This window comes from Seriola lalandi, unplaced genomic scaffold (assembly GCF_002814215.2).
Source record: "Seriola lalandi dorsalis isolate HSWRI2012SDOR001 ecotype SW California unplaced genomic scaffold, Sedor1 jcf7180002054722, whole genome shotgun sequence".
In the NCBI taxonomy this organism is placed as follows: Eukaryota; Metazoa; Chordata; class Actinopteri; order Carangiformes; family Carangidae; genus Seriola; species Seriola lalandi.
The window spans coordinates 787,397-800,001 of NW_019525275.1; the positions used below are offsets into that span (position 1 = coordinate 787,397).

General features: G+C 43.5%; 1 protein-coding gene across 1 annotated transcript in view; it reads left to right on the plus strand.

The window, feature by feature from the left end:
• Nucleotides 1–2,069: 2,069 nt before the first annotated feature.
• il17rd (interleukin 17 receptor D) overlaps nt 2,070–12,605 on the plus strand; it is a 27,392-nt gene continuing 16,856 nt past the window's right edge. The window contains exon 1 of the mRNA XM_023424243.2: nt 2,070–2,215. Coding sequence (XP_023280011.1) covers nt 2,096–2,215 — 120 coding nt within the window. The 5' untranslated portion in view covers nt 2,070–2,095. The remainder of the gene's footprint in view (nt 2,216–12,605) is intronic.

Below are 12,605 nucleotides of genomic sequence, written 5' to 3' on the forward strand. Positions count from 1 at the left end.
TGTCACGCAGAGTCCAGTCTGGGTTTAAGTCTGGAGACTGTCTTCCATCATGTGCAGCCACCGTCTTGATCTTCTCTCTGAATGTTTTCGGTTGTTATCTTGCTGTGGGATGAACCCCTGACGAACCGGTCCGTCCTCCTTTGTTAACTGCCTTTACTTCACCATTCTGATATAAAATATACAGCTCTACTTCCTATAATATTTCACAAATATTGCTTCAGAGGGTGTAGTCACTCAGTCTGTTCCAGCACTGCCTTTATATAGACAGAGGGCTTATAAGTCAACAACAAACGTCGAGGCGCCTGAATTGTTGCATCAACTTTCAAGGCTTCATTTACGTCCATTACTACAGAAAAGATCAATTTTTAACCCACGACTTGATCCCTGGAGATTTTATAACTGTAAAATCTAAATTATTTTTCTATTTTTGTTGACCTAAACCTTTCTTTTCACCTCGGGCAGTTTTATTTGAGGTTATTCACTGGACTGCTTAAGTTTCAGATATTAGCTGTCGTAAAGACTTCACACCAACTGATTCTCCTGTTACTGAGCCGTGACTCTGTTCTTCATTGTGCAGACGGCTGACGATCACCAAGTCATCTGCAAACGCTTGTTCAGTTTTTGTTGAATATGTGTCAGAGGTGTTGATTCAACTGATGTAGTTTTTGGCGCTGTTGAACAAGAGAAATGTTTCTATTATTCCACCTATCCTCGTGGAAATAAAGGGGTATAATGTTACAAATAAATTCCTCTAGATTATTTTCATTATTATCAATAAATCTGTCTTGTTTTTTAATGCTCATCACCAGGACTCCTTGTTGACATCCTTGATTCTTGATTGTTGGTGATATTGTTGTGTACAAATTGACGCACCCCTCTTCACACACTGTTGTATTTTGTTTTGTTCTCACACTATCGTATGGTGTTGGTACATGTCAAGCCTGAGTTTCAAGTTCTGGCAGATTCATGTCAGAGTTTTTCTTGTAATTAATTTTTTATCTTGTTGTGGTTTTGTGGGTAATCACTTGTTCTCAGATTCCCTGCACAGACAAGTAAAGCAACGCAAGAGCTGAGTAAGAGAAAAGCGTTTTCACCACAAGAGGACGACAAAGAGACATTGTTGTGAGGTCCTGAGATGAAGGGATGGACGGTGTTGTTGGCCTGACCTCGGCTATACATGGAAATTTTATCATCCACCTAGGCACCCAGAAACCGACCAGTTACCTAGAGCGGAGATGATCAGTCAAGAGACAAGTTAGTCGACTGTCTCTCTCTCTCTCCTCTTGTGTGTTTGTTTTCTTCTCCTGGACGTGTGAATGGTGTTTGTGTAGTCTGTCCTCTCTCCAGGTCTTCGTGGTGGAGAGGAAGTCGTGTGGCTCATCGTCCACTCTGTAAATCTACTCTTGCTTTATTCTATACACACAACATCCATCACATGTCTGTCTGTCCTGGAAGAGGGATCCCCTCCTGGGTTTCCCTTGTCTGATTCAAGGGTCCAAGGACAGAGGATGTCTGTTAAGCCCCTTGGGGCATGTAACCATATCATATATATATATATATATATATATATGACTATATAAATGAAATTTGAATTGACTTGATGGACATAAAGTTAATTGGCAACAGTTTTGATAATTAATAAATCATTTGAGTCATGTTTTAGGTAAATTTACTGGCACCAGCTTCTATTGTTAATATTTAATGATTTCCCCAGATTTATATCCGGGTTAAATCATCTCAAAACTTATTTGGGTTTTGGACTCTGGGTCAGGGGGAAAACTATTATTCTTCATATATATTTTCTACTGAACAATTAATTTATGATTAAAGAAAATAATTGTCTTGTTGATATTCAGTGGTGCAGTTTTAGGATTAATCAGATAATGTGTAGACCCGGATGACATGTAGGTAACCCGGGGGCCTCTGGGGACCGGACAAAATGTTCTCACCTTTAAGGTCTAAAACTCAAAAGGATAGTGAACACACACACACACACACACACACACACACACACACACACACACACACACACACACACACACACACCTCCTTCTCTCCCCTCTCGCTCTCAGAGTTGTTCAGACTTGAGGGAGGAATGGCGGCCCCTCGGAGTTTCTTCATCTCTCTCTCCGGGTTGTTTCTGCTTTTCTGTCTCTCTGGTGGATCTACGACTTCAGGCAACAAGAGATCCAACCAGGAACGATGCGGGTTCAAGGTAAGGAAAAGACACACACACACACAATAACACTTTGACCGGGTTGTTTTAACGACATTCAGCGAAAGCTGCTGCCGCCGCCGCTGAGTCGATTCAAGTCTCCAAAAAAGAAAAGCTGAGTTTTTGGGGAGTTATTGATGGTCGGTTTCCACTGTTTCTGTGTCTGTCGCTTCCGCTTGCTTTACTAAACTAGCAGCTGAAATAAAGTTAAGATTGAAGATAAAGTTTTGCTCCAACAGCTGCGTTTAGCGTCAGTCACGCGACCTTTCTTACCTGTCCGAAGCTGAAGCTCAGGTCCGGACCTTTTTCTCTCCGTAGAGACCTCACTCCAGTTTAAAACTGCTCATCTAAATATCACTCGCCTAAAGGCAAATCCACAGACTTTGGGAAACGAACTTGAATCTCACCTGAACAGGTCGAGTGTCCCTCTGAATTTAACATACATGTACTTCCCCACACACCGTCTCCTGTCGCCTGAACCGGCGCTGGTAAATATTACCTTTGGGAAAAGGCAGCAAGTGGCTCCGGGGAACTAAGAGGAATTACCGAAGATGTTTTGTATTGATGAATTCAAAACTGACATGGAAAGCTCGTGTTTATGTGATTCATTGGCTTTAAACACATGCACCTTGAGAAATCAACTTGTTTAAGCCGCAATTAAACAAGATTAAACCTTTATTTAGTTTTAACAATGTCCCTACATCAAACTGCTCAATCTCCTGTCCCACCTGTCCTGAATGCACCTTTTTATTGTGTTATTTCTGTAGCTGGTATATACGAGGTTACATTATGCATAAATATAATACACCAAAGAGCAGGTAACTACAAAAAAAATAGCAGGCCAAATAAAAGCAGAGGATCAGTGGTTAGAATATAAATGAGACGGTGTGTTCTTGATGCTGAATCACATGAGTTTAAAACACAGAGCTTCTCTTCCTCTCCATGTGAGTTTTGTGGTTTAGGTGAATTGTAGGTAGTTAAAGCTGATTTCCTGCCTTTTGTGTGTTCGGCTGAAAAGCATTTGATGTGGAAAACAGGAATCTGTGAACGGACCCACCACCTCCGCTCTGCTGCTCTGCTTTTGCACTTCACAACAGCTTTGTTTCTGCGTCTCTGGCCATGAATGAAAGTCTTTCTGGTCTGTGCTGCCCCGTTGGAGTTCAGGATATGTGCATCTTTAGAGAAGCTTAGCCTCAAAAACAAAACAGTTTAATGTTTTAAACAGTCTTTTTTTAAAAGATGATGAAGGATAGATTACTTTCTAAACATATGGTCTTTTCTATAGTGTCTGTTTAGGGCTGCGACTAATGATTTTTTTCTTTACTGATTCATCTGCTGATTAATTTATGTCTATAAAAATTGTATAAAAGATCCATCTTAGTTTCTCAAAGTCTAGGTTTCAGATGTCTTGAATCTTGTCTGACATATAACAGTCCAAAACATGAATATAATCAGTTTACAAAGATTTAAATTAGAGAGAAAATCTTAACCTTCCAGAGGCTGAAACTGGATTTTATTTTTAAATGTATTTTTGTTTGAAAAGTTACTAAAAATAATTAATCAGTTATCAAAATAGTTTCAGATCATTTTTCTGATGAGGAGGAGAGTCATGCAGACAGTGATGGGACGTCCCGGGCTCCTGTCATGGGTTAATCTCTGGTTACTCTCGGGAATGTTGCGCCTTTACTCCACATACAGAGACCCGGGTCCGTCCACATCACCGCTACACCACAGACGAGACGAGACCTCTGGAGGTTCATTGAGTGGAGTTGATGTTGCTGCCAGTCGTAGCTGTGGGGTCTCAGGTTGCGTGTAGTCGCTATAGTAACCCGTCGTTTCCCTTCCTGAGACCAAAGCTGAGCCGTGTGGTGTTGAGCTCAGGTGAGGTCACCAATCGCCAATGACAGACAGACTGTGATATAATCCCATTAGAAAGAGAATTAATAATGGGGGGGGGGGGAGAAAGATTTCTTGATCAATAATCAAATTATTCTGTTGATTAACTAATGGTTAATGGACTTTTTGTTTCAGCTCTACTGAATAATTATTAGTGTGAAAGACAACTGTGTGTGTGTGTGTGCGTGTGTGTGTGTGTGTGTGTGTGTGTGTGTGTGCGTGCCTGTGACACAGATGTGTTTTTAAAGTGTGTGAAGTGATTTTCTTTTTCATGTGTGTAATGTGGAAAGGAGAATTATCTGATCGTGTGAGCGCACACGCTCTACAGGTTTTAATTTTCCTGTGTTGATAGATGACTCCTACCTGCCTTTGATACCGTGTGTGTGCGCTTGCGAGTGTGTGTGTGTGTGTGTGCGCGTGCGAGTGTGTGTGTGCGCGTGCGAGTGTGTGTGTGTGTGATCCTAGTTTCCTCTCTCTGGCTTTGAAGTGCTTTCTACAGGAAGCTTCACACTGTTTACTCTGAAGAAACATTCCTTCCTGCAGCCCCACCCCCCCAAACACACACACACACACACACACACACACACACACACACACACACACACACACCTCCCCCTCTCTCTCCCAGCTTCCCCTCTCTTTTCAGAAACACACACATCAAAGGCTGCTTGATGGGGGTGTGAGGACCTGCTATTCTACAGGTGTGAGGTTATTAGACCCGTGTGTGTGTGTGTGTGTGTGTGTGACCCATAAATGCTCTGCTAGTTTTACATGTCTGCATCATGTTTGAAAGGGGCCCCGGGCTGGGGTAGGTATATTTAGACAGAGCTGAAATAATTAGTTCATTAACTGATTAGCAATTTGTCATTTCAAGTCATTTGTTAAAGATAAAATGCAGAATGTGACAATTTGATGCTTTTCTTTGTCAGATGATGATGAACTGAACATCTGTGGGGTTTGAATTATTGCTCAGACTCTAGGCTTCAGATTTTTCTCTATTTTCTGACATTTTATATATATTTTATGTAAAGACCAAACTATTAATCGAGTAAATGTTTGTGATCATCTGAGAAGACAGTCGATTAATCAATAATGAAAATCAAGATTAGTTCTAGCCCTAATTTACACTTGTTTTTCTACAGTTTTTTAGTGCTAGTTTTTAGCCTCTAACACGGGACAAGTATTTGTTTTAATTCACTCGTCTATAGATACACGTTCTCATCTCCAGTTATTCCATATCGAAACGGCTCCTTTATTTGTTCAGCGTCTTATTTCGTCTTTCCGACCGATGCCGAGCTGTTGCAGTTTCCCTGGAGCTCTTCGGCTTTGGCCGTGTTCAGACCTGACACTGACGTTCTCCGTCTCAGGTGATCCAAACGCAGGTGAACACAAGTACAGGTGTGAATGGACCAAGAATTCAGCGAGGATGCAATTTGAGATCCGATCACTCAGACCACATTCGGAGGTGGTCTGGGCCACACGTGATCAAATCCCCCGAGATGCATATTAATGGCGGGTCTGAACGGGGCCTTTGTGTTACTGTGGCTCTTTTGCTGCTACAAGCAAATGTTTTGCCAGGTATCTGTCTGATCCTCAGTGTTCCCCAACGCAGGACAGATCTATGGAAACGCATCTACCACAATGTACTGTAAGGCTTTAGTTTACTCCAGAAAACACGAGGGCTCCAACTAATGATTGTTTTCATTATCTGCTGATTATTTTCTCTATAAAATAGCTGAAAAAAATGATAAAATGTGCATCACAGTCCAAGGTGAGACCTGTTCTGTCCGACCAACAGTCCAGTGTTCAAAGATATTCAATTTCTAATGATATAAAAGAGAGAAAAACAGGAAAGCTTTACATTTGAGAAGCTGTAAACAGCAATTTTATGACATTTTGCTGGAAAATGTAATTAAATAATTGGCCGCTCGTGAAAATAGTTGAGAATTATTTTTCTGTTGATTGTGTAATCCATGAATTGACTAATCGTTGTCTGGCTGTTGTGATTCTGGGCTGGATTTCCTTTTGCAGTAATCTCTCCCTGGTCGTGGAAGTGCATCGGGTTATAAACATTTTTAACTATTCCTCCTTAAACTTTTAGGTATTTCACTACTTCACTTCGCTTCCTCTGCTTTCCCCTGAGGCATGATAATAAAAGAAGCTGATATTATGTCCCGCACATACAAAATCAGCGCAACAGAACCAGAGAACCTGGCGTCTCTGTTACCCATAATGCAACTTGGAACACGGACAGAAATTCGGGTGTGTTATGCTAGACGCGGCTAACGTAGCCGTGAGCCGCTTGCCTCAAGCAGAGATGAGGAGCCGGGCGACGGCGGTCTGGCAAACTCACTTCCTTCTTCACTCCACACCCACAGGTTTTTTTGTTTTTTTTTTCAATTTGAGACCAAACCGACGCCGACTCAAGTCACTTGATCACTTTATCAGACTTCACCGACTCCCTCTGGAGCCACAAAAGCCTTTCTACAACTCTTTCACATATGCAGTAGTTCTCCCCGCGACCTGTGCGCAGACTTTAACGTGTAACATCAGTGGAGTTCCCCTCCACACGGACCAATGATCAGGTTTCAACATGAAGATACGCAGGAATCACTCAGTCCCTCCACCTGATGAAGGAAACAGTTTCTTCTTCTCTTTTTCTTTTTTTACTGGATGTTTCAGGTTAGTGAGGAAGACCACGGCGATGATTGAGATGATTTAGGTCCGTGTAAACTCTCCCTCCCTGGTTTCAACACATCTGCTGCAGTCATCACATCTGTCTCAGCGGAGGAGGACGCACCAGGAAATCGTTCAGCTTCCTCCCCTCCCTTGTTCCGCTCTCTGTTCTCCATCCCTCTCTCTCTCTCTCTCTCTCTCTCTCTCGCCCTCACCCTCCCCTCATTTTAAAGCAGGTTTCCACTCTATAACCATGTCACGTATCCCATCATCCTCCAGGGCTCCGGTGTGTTTTTGGCATCAAGAGAGCCTCAGAGGGCGTCACGGCTGGGTGGGCGTCCGATGTGAAACACGTGTGTTTTCTGGTTTTCTGGTGACTGAATCAGGCAGAGGATGAAGGATCGATGCTTGACCTTCGCCTCTTATATAAAACATCTCGGGGAAATATTTCTTCACTGTCGTCCCCGAAGGAACCAGGTTTTTCTGCTCAAATAATTCCTTCAACTGTTTTCTGTTGCCTTCGGCCTTTTCTCCGTCCATCTGAAAACAGCAGCTGAAGTTTTGTCTCATTAATGAACACAATGAAACGTGTGAGGCGGAGACGTACAGAGGGCATCTTGTGGAGTCTTTATCTCCATGTTTTTTTGTCCACATTTGTTACTTCACCAAAACCTCCCCCTGTAGACCTGGGAGTTGTAGACACACAGCAGTCACAGTGGAGTCAAGCCTGAATTGCTCAGATACATATGTGTTTTCACGTAATCGTTTCTGATACGGAGCTAAAAGACTCGTTTTAAAAATGAAAAGTCGTAGTAGTGTGGACGTAGTCTGAAACTTTATCGACTTCCCCACGTCGTGCCACTGGGCGGCTTTGGAGCCTTAGAGTTGTAACAGGCAACGAAACCTCATCCTGGTTCCTGGTTCTCTACACTCGGTATAAAACCTCCATCCCTTTTGGCATCAGCTGAAATGTGTCCGTAGCATCACGTACCAAACTGTCAGGTATTGAAGTTTGTGTGGTCGGACTCGTAATGTAGTTCACTTAGTCGTTGATTTACATCAGTTTTTTGTATCATATTAAAATGCAAGTATTGGGTCTGTTTATAGTATATTTATTTATTTATTTATTTATTTGCGGTGTTTATCACGTCCATCGCATTTTCAGTTAAAAGAACAAGACACTGAACATGGTCTGCGTGGTTCTGGTGTAAGAGGTGTCTTTTTTTTCCTATAATCATATTTATGTTTTGTGAAAAAATAGAAATCACTGGTAAGAGTTTATCTATAACACAAAGAGATAAGAAAAGGCATCATGATCAGCATCATAGAGAGAGGAGTATTTTCTGATCAGCATCACTTTCTGTTGTTTCAAAGCTGCTCATATTTTGGGTTATTTAACATGTAATAGAGGTGAAACAGCTCTGAAACAAATATCCAAAGTCTCATGCCCACTCTCATTTCACAGTCAGCGCTATACATCACACGCACAGATCACAAGATTATTATTCTCTCTAAAGTTGTATATGTTGAGAATATACTACACACTGCGTCTAACTGTGTGTGTGTCTCATAAATACTTTGTCCGATTACTATCACGCCTGCGGTAAAAGATAGCTGGTGTAATTACCTCAAGATGGATAATAACCCTGAGATTGCAGACCCCTTCCGGGCAACTTTAAACCAGTAGTGTGGGAACATCTTGGTTATCGCCACAGACCAGCAGTTTGTCCCTGCGACCGGCCTTTATGCTAAGCTAGGCTGCATTACTGGATGTTTGTGGCCTACACAGGCAGTCGCACGTCCCTCGGTCGGTAACTGCAGGTCCAGGTCACATGACTCTTTTTCAGATTAGACCTTCACACGTACGGACGCGTGCAGTGTTGTCTGGTGCCGAATGTCAGTGTGTGTCTGTCAAAGGAAGTCAGAGTTGGTCCTGGTGTTCTCTCTGTAAAAAAGAGGAGAGAGTCTTTTAAAGGACAAACTGCCACAGCAGGAGTGGAGGAGTTGAGGAGGAGGAGAGGAGGAGGAGGGGGAGCTGTGATGAAGAAGAGGGGTGGGGGGGTCATTGAGGAGCAGTCATGCAGGAGGAGGAAGCTGCAGGTTTTGTTCCTGTGGTGGGAAATCTCTGGTTGGCTGCTCCCAAACACACACACACACACACACACACACACACTTTGCATTGTTGCACCTCACTTTTGTTTCCAGATTTTCTTCCTCTGGGACTCGTTTCTCACCATTTGCATGAGCCAAGACTAAAAACGTACGATCATATTAAACATGTTTGACTTTATCAGAACGCCAAGACACATAAAAGGCTGACTTACACCAAGCGGCCGAGATGACGGGAGCGCACCGCAGCTCTTAACTCTAAACTTTGATGATTTTATTTCGACACTGGGAATTTTATCTGCGACAGTAAAATCGCCTGGTCGTCTGGTGAGATCTGCAGCAACACAACACAACCCACAGTTTTGCCGGTTGGACCCCAGAGACGTGGTGTGGTGTTGGCAAGTTCCTCTCCCCCTCTAAAATACACACACATCGACATTTCAGTGCAGCCATGTTGTCCCATATGGAAGTGTTTGGAGGTGTGTGTTTGAGTGTGTTTGTAAGAGACAGGAAGACATTAAGAGGAGCAGGGCCGAGTTTTTAGCCCTGGGGCCTTTGCAGGAACAAGACCCTCATCCAGTTAACACACGCACACACACACACACACACACAGTGTCGACTTCTTTGAGGCCGTACATTTGTACATCTTCATGAATTAGTTTTTACTGGAAGCTCGGTGACTGGTGGGGTTTGTTGGCAAACTCTGTTGGCTGATGAGCGAAGGGCCTGGGTTATACCAGAAAAGATCCACTTCAAATACAACATGTTGTCAGTGTGTTTAAGGGATGTTCAAGTACAGCACAACTTTGCTTAACAAGCAACAGGCTCCAAAACATGTCCTCATATCTCAAACAGCTTTCATGCCACGCTACGATTGCCAACATGACATAATTTCCTCTGCATTTCATTTTGGGATGTTTCACCCGTCAAAACAAACCGCCACAGCAGAGACACACGCATGAGATCAGGAGTCAAACCGGACTCATCTGGAATTTGCGAGGGAGAATCATTTGTAGTTGTTTGTTGTAATGTAATGACACGAGTATGAAGGAATAAATTCAGTGCTTGCAGACGCCTGGACACCAAAGTGCTGGAGCCAACCTGCCGCTAAAGGCTGCGACATCATCGAAAGAAAAAAGTGTTAGTGGTCGTTCTGAGTAAAAAACTTTCACAGCCGGCCAGTCACTGTGTAAAGTGGGTGTGAACGTTCCCGATTGTTGGTTTTGAAAAGTTAGAGAAAAGGTCGTGTAGTGTGGTTTGAATCAGGAACTCTCTGATCAAATAATAAGAAGATTATGAGACACTTTGACAGACACTGACACTGATACAGTATCAGATCCAGATTTTCCAGTATCGCAGCTCCGATCCTGGTCATCCAAACGGAGCCTTTCTGGCTGTTCGTACCTCAGCTCATGAGAGTATGTTGATTAAAGGTCAACTGAGAGTGTGTCCCATGTTCTCCTTCCCACATCTGGAACTGGTCTGGTCGCCCCAAACAAAATGAGGGAGAGGAGAAGTCTGCTCCATGAACCCTGAAAGCTGTAATTGAAGGAGTTCCTGTTTAATCAGATTCCTCCTTCTTTTCTTCCCTCCTTCTCTTCCACCTTCCTTCCTTCCCTGCAGGCCTGGTGATTACTTCTCCCATCATTCCTCACTCCTGCTTCTGAGCCCTCCTTTTCTCTGTCCTCCCTTTCTGGCATCCTTCCTTCCTTCCTTCCTTCCTTCCTTCCTCCTTGCATCCTTTTTTCTCCCCCTCCCTCTTTCCTTCCCTCCAGCTCTGTGATTAATTACTGTTGATGTTCAGCTAACTGAGCCTGCAATTAGCTGTCTGATTACAGCAGGAACTTGTGTGTGTGTGTGTGTGTGTGTGTGTGTGTGTGTGTGTGTGTGTGTGTGTGTGTGGGGATTCCCGAGGGGACTTCTGCTCTCTCTTTTCAAAGTTTAACTTTTTGTGTTTATATATTTGTAGTTCACTTCTGTTGTTTGTTGTCGTTTTTAAAAAGTGAATCATCGTCTCTTGAAGACTCTGTGTGTTGGATGTTGGATCTGCCACAGCTGCTTTTTAGTTCTTACTGATAATGAACTGCTGTTTTTTCTTCTTTCTTTTTACTTCTTTTCTTTTCAGTTGTTTACTGATTTGACTCAGTGTGCTCAGGCCTCAGGGCCTGTGTGTGTGTGTGTGTGTGTGTGTGTGTGTGTGGGGACTATAATGATTATTACTAGTGAGAAACACCTGGCAACAGGAAGGAAGAAAATTCTCTTTCTCTGTTAGTCTGTTTAGTAAATTGTCAGTTGTAAAAGTATGACGGTTTGGCTCGTGGCGGTGGGCGGGGCCACCGGCGAGTCCTCACCGTGAGACACGTCCACCAGCGCCTGACCTGAAGCTCGGGGGCCACACGCACAAACCAAAAGGAAAAATAAGTTTCTGTGACTCTAGCAAAGAAGAAAACTCACCAGAGCCACAGTTACAGACGTTAATTGCACACTCTGACAAACTGGTATCGAACTGATATCATCGACTGACGTCTGTCTTGCACAGTGTGACGTATTTCACAATCTTTGTTGGCACAGTCTAAAGGCGCCTCAATTGACTCAAATTGCAATTACAGTATCTACTTAAATAATCGCAATTTGTTATTTTTTCATATCGTGCAGCCCCTAAGTCAAAGTGAGGAGTGTGACGCTCCCCTGGTCATGACCAGCAGCCACGTAGAGACATCGAGAGCTGTGATTGGTCAGCTCAGGCCGGTTGTAGTGAAGTGAAGACAACATGAAGCAGGTTGAACGGCTCAGTCACTTGCTCCAGCTGCAACCTAAACAAACAATGTTCTACAAGGTTACATCTCTCACCTTTTATATTTAATCTCCTCCTTATCGCCTCACCTGCAGGTATCTGTAGAAACGTGTGCACACCTGGTCTGAAGTGTTTGTGAAGTGACACTTTCTCACTGCTCATGCTTTTATAAATACCAGTTTGTGTGTGGGAAATGGCGGAGGCACGGTTGGTAACAGCCCCATCCTGTTGTTGTGTACGGACGCTGCGACGCCACATTCACACAGACAACAGCACGGCATGAGAAATGCTCAGCTCTCGTTGATTGGAATGAGCCTGTTCACTGATGCAGCAGGGGTCCACACACAAAGGACTCCAGTGAAGAAACTCCTAAAAAAAGAAAAGAAGTGGAACCTGGTTCAGCTTTTGTGACATCGCAGTGTGATGTCATCCGTCAAATGAAGCACTGGCCAATCAGATACATGCAAACGCGCATTCCTGGCAGATCACTTTGTAGTTTGAACGGCATGTTTCTGCTATTTACCTGGTGACTGTCACTACGAACGATAAGATTATTGTTGGTGTGATAACTTCACATACATGTTAATTCCTGTCTAACGGAGATTTATCCACCGCTCTGCAGTGTTGAGGTTTTTGAGGGCTGTTTCTTTTTGTCTTTGTCCTGAATCCAGAGTCAGACGTCGACCCCAGTCCAAAAACATGCAGGTCAACCAGAGACAGCTGGGTTTGGATTCAGTCTCCAGAGACCCTGCACTCTTTACAGGGAACACAAGTTACCTGGTTATTCACCTCTCTGTACACGACTCCAACATCCTCGCTGGTGACTTAAGTCTCCACACTCGGCCTCTCAGTCTTTTTTCTTTTTGCCAACACACAAGTCGTAGAACCAACTTTTCTGGGGGGGGTGGGGTATAG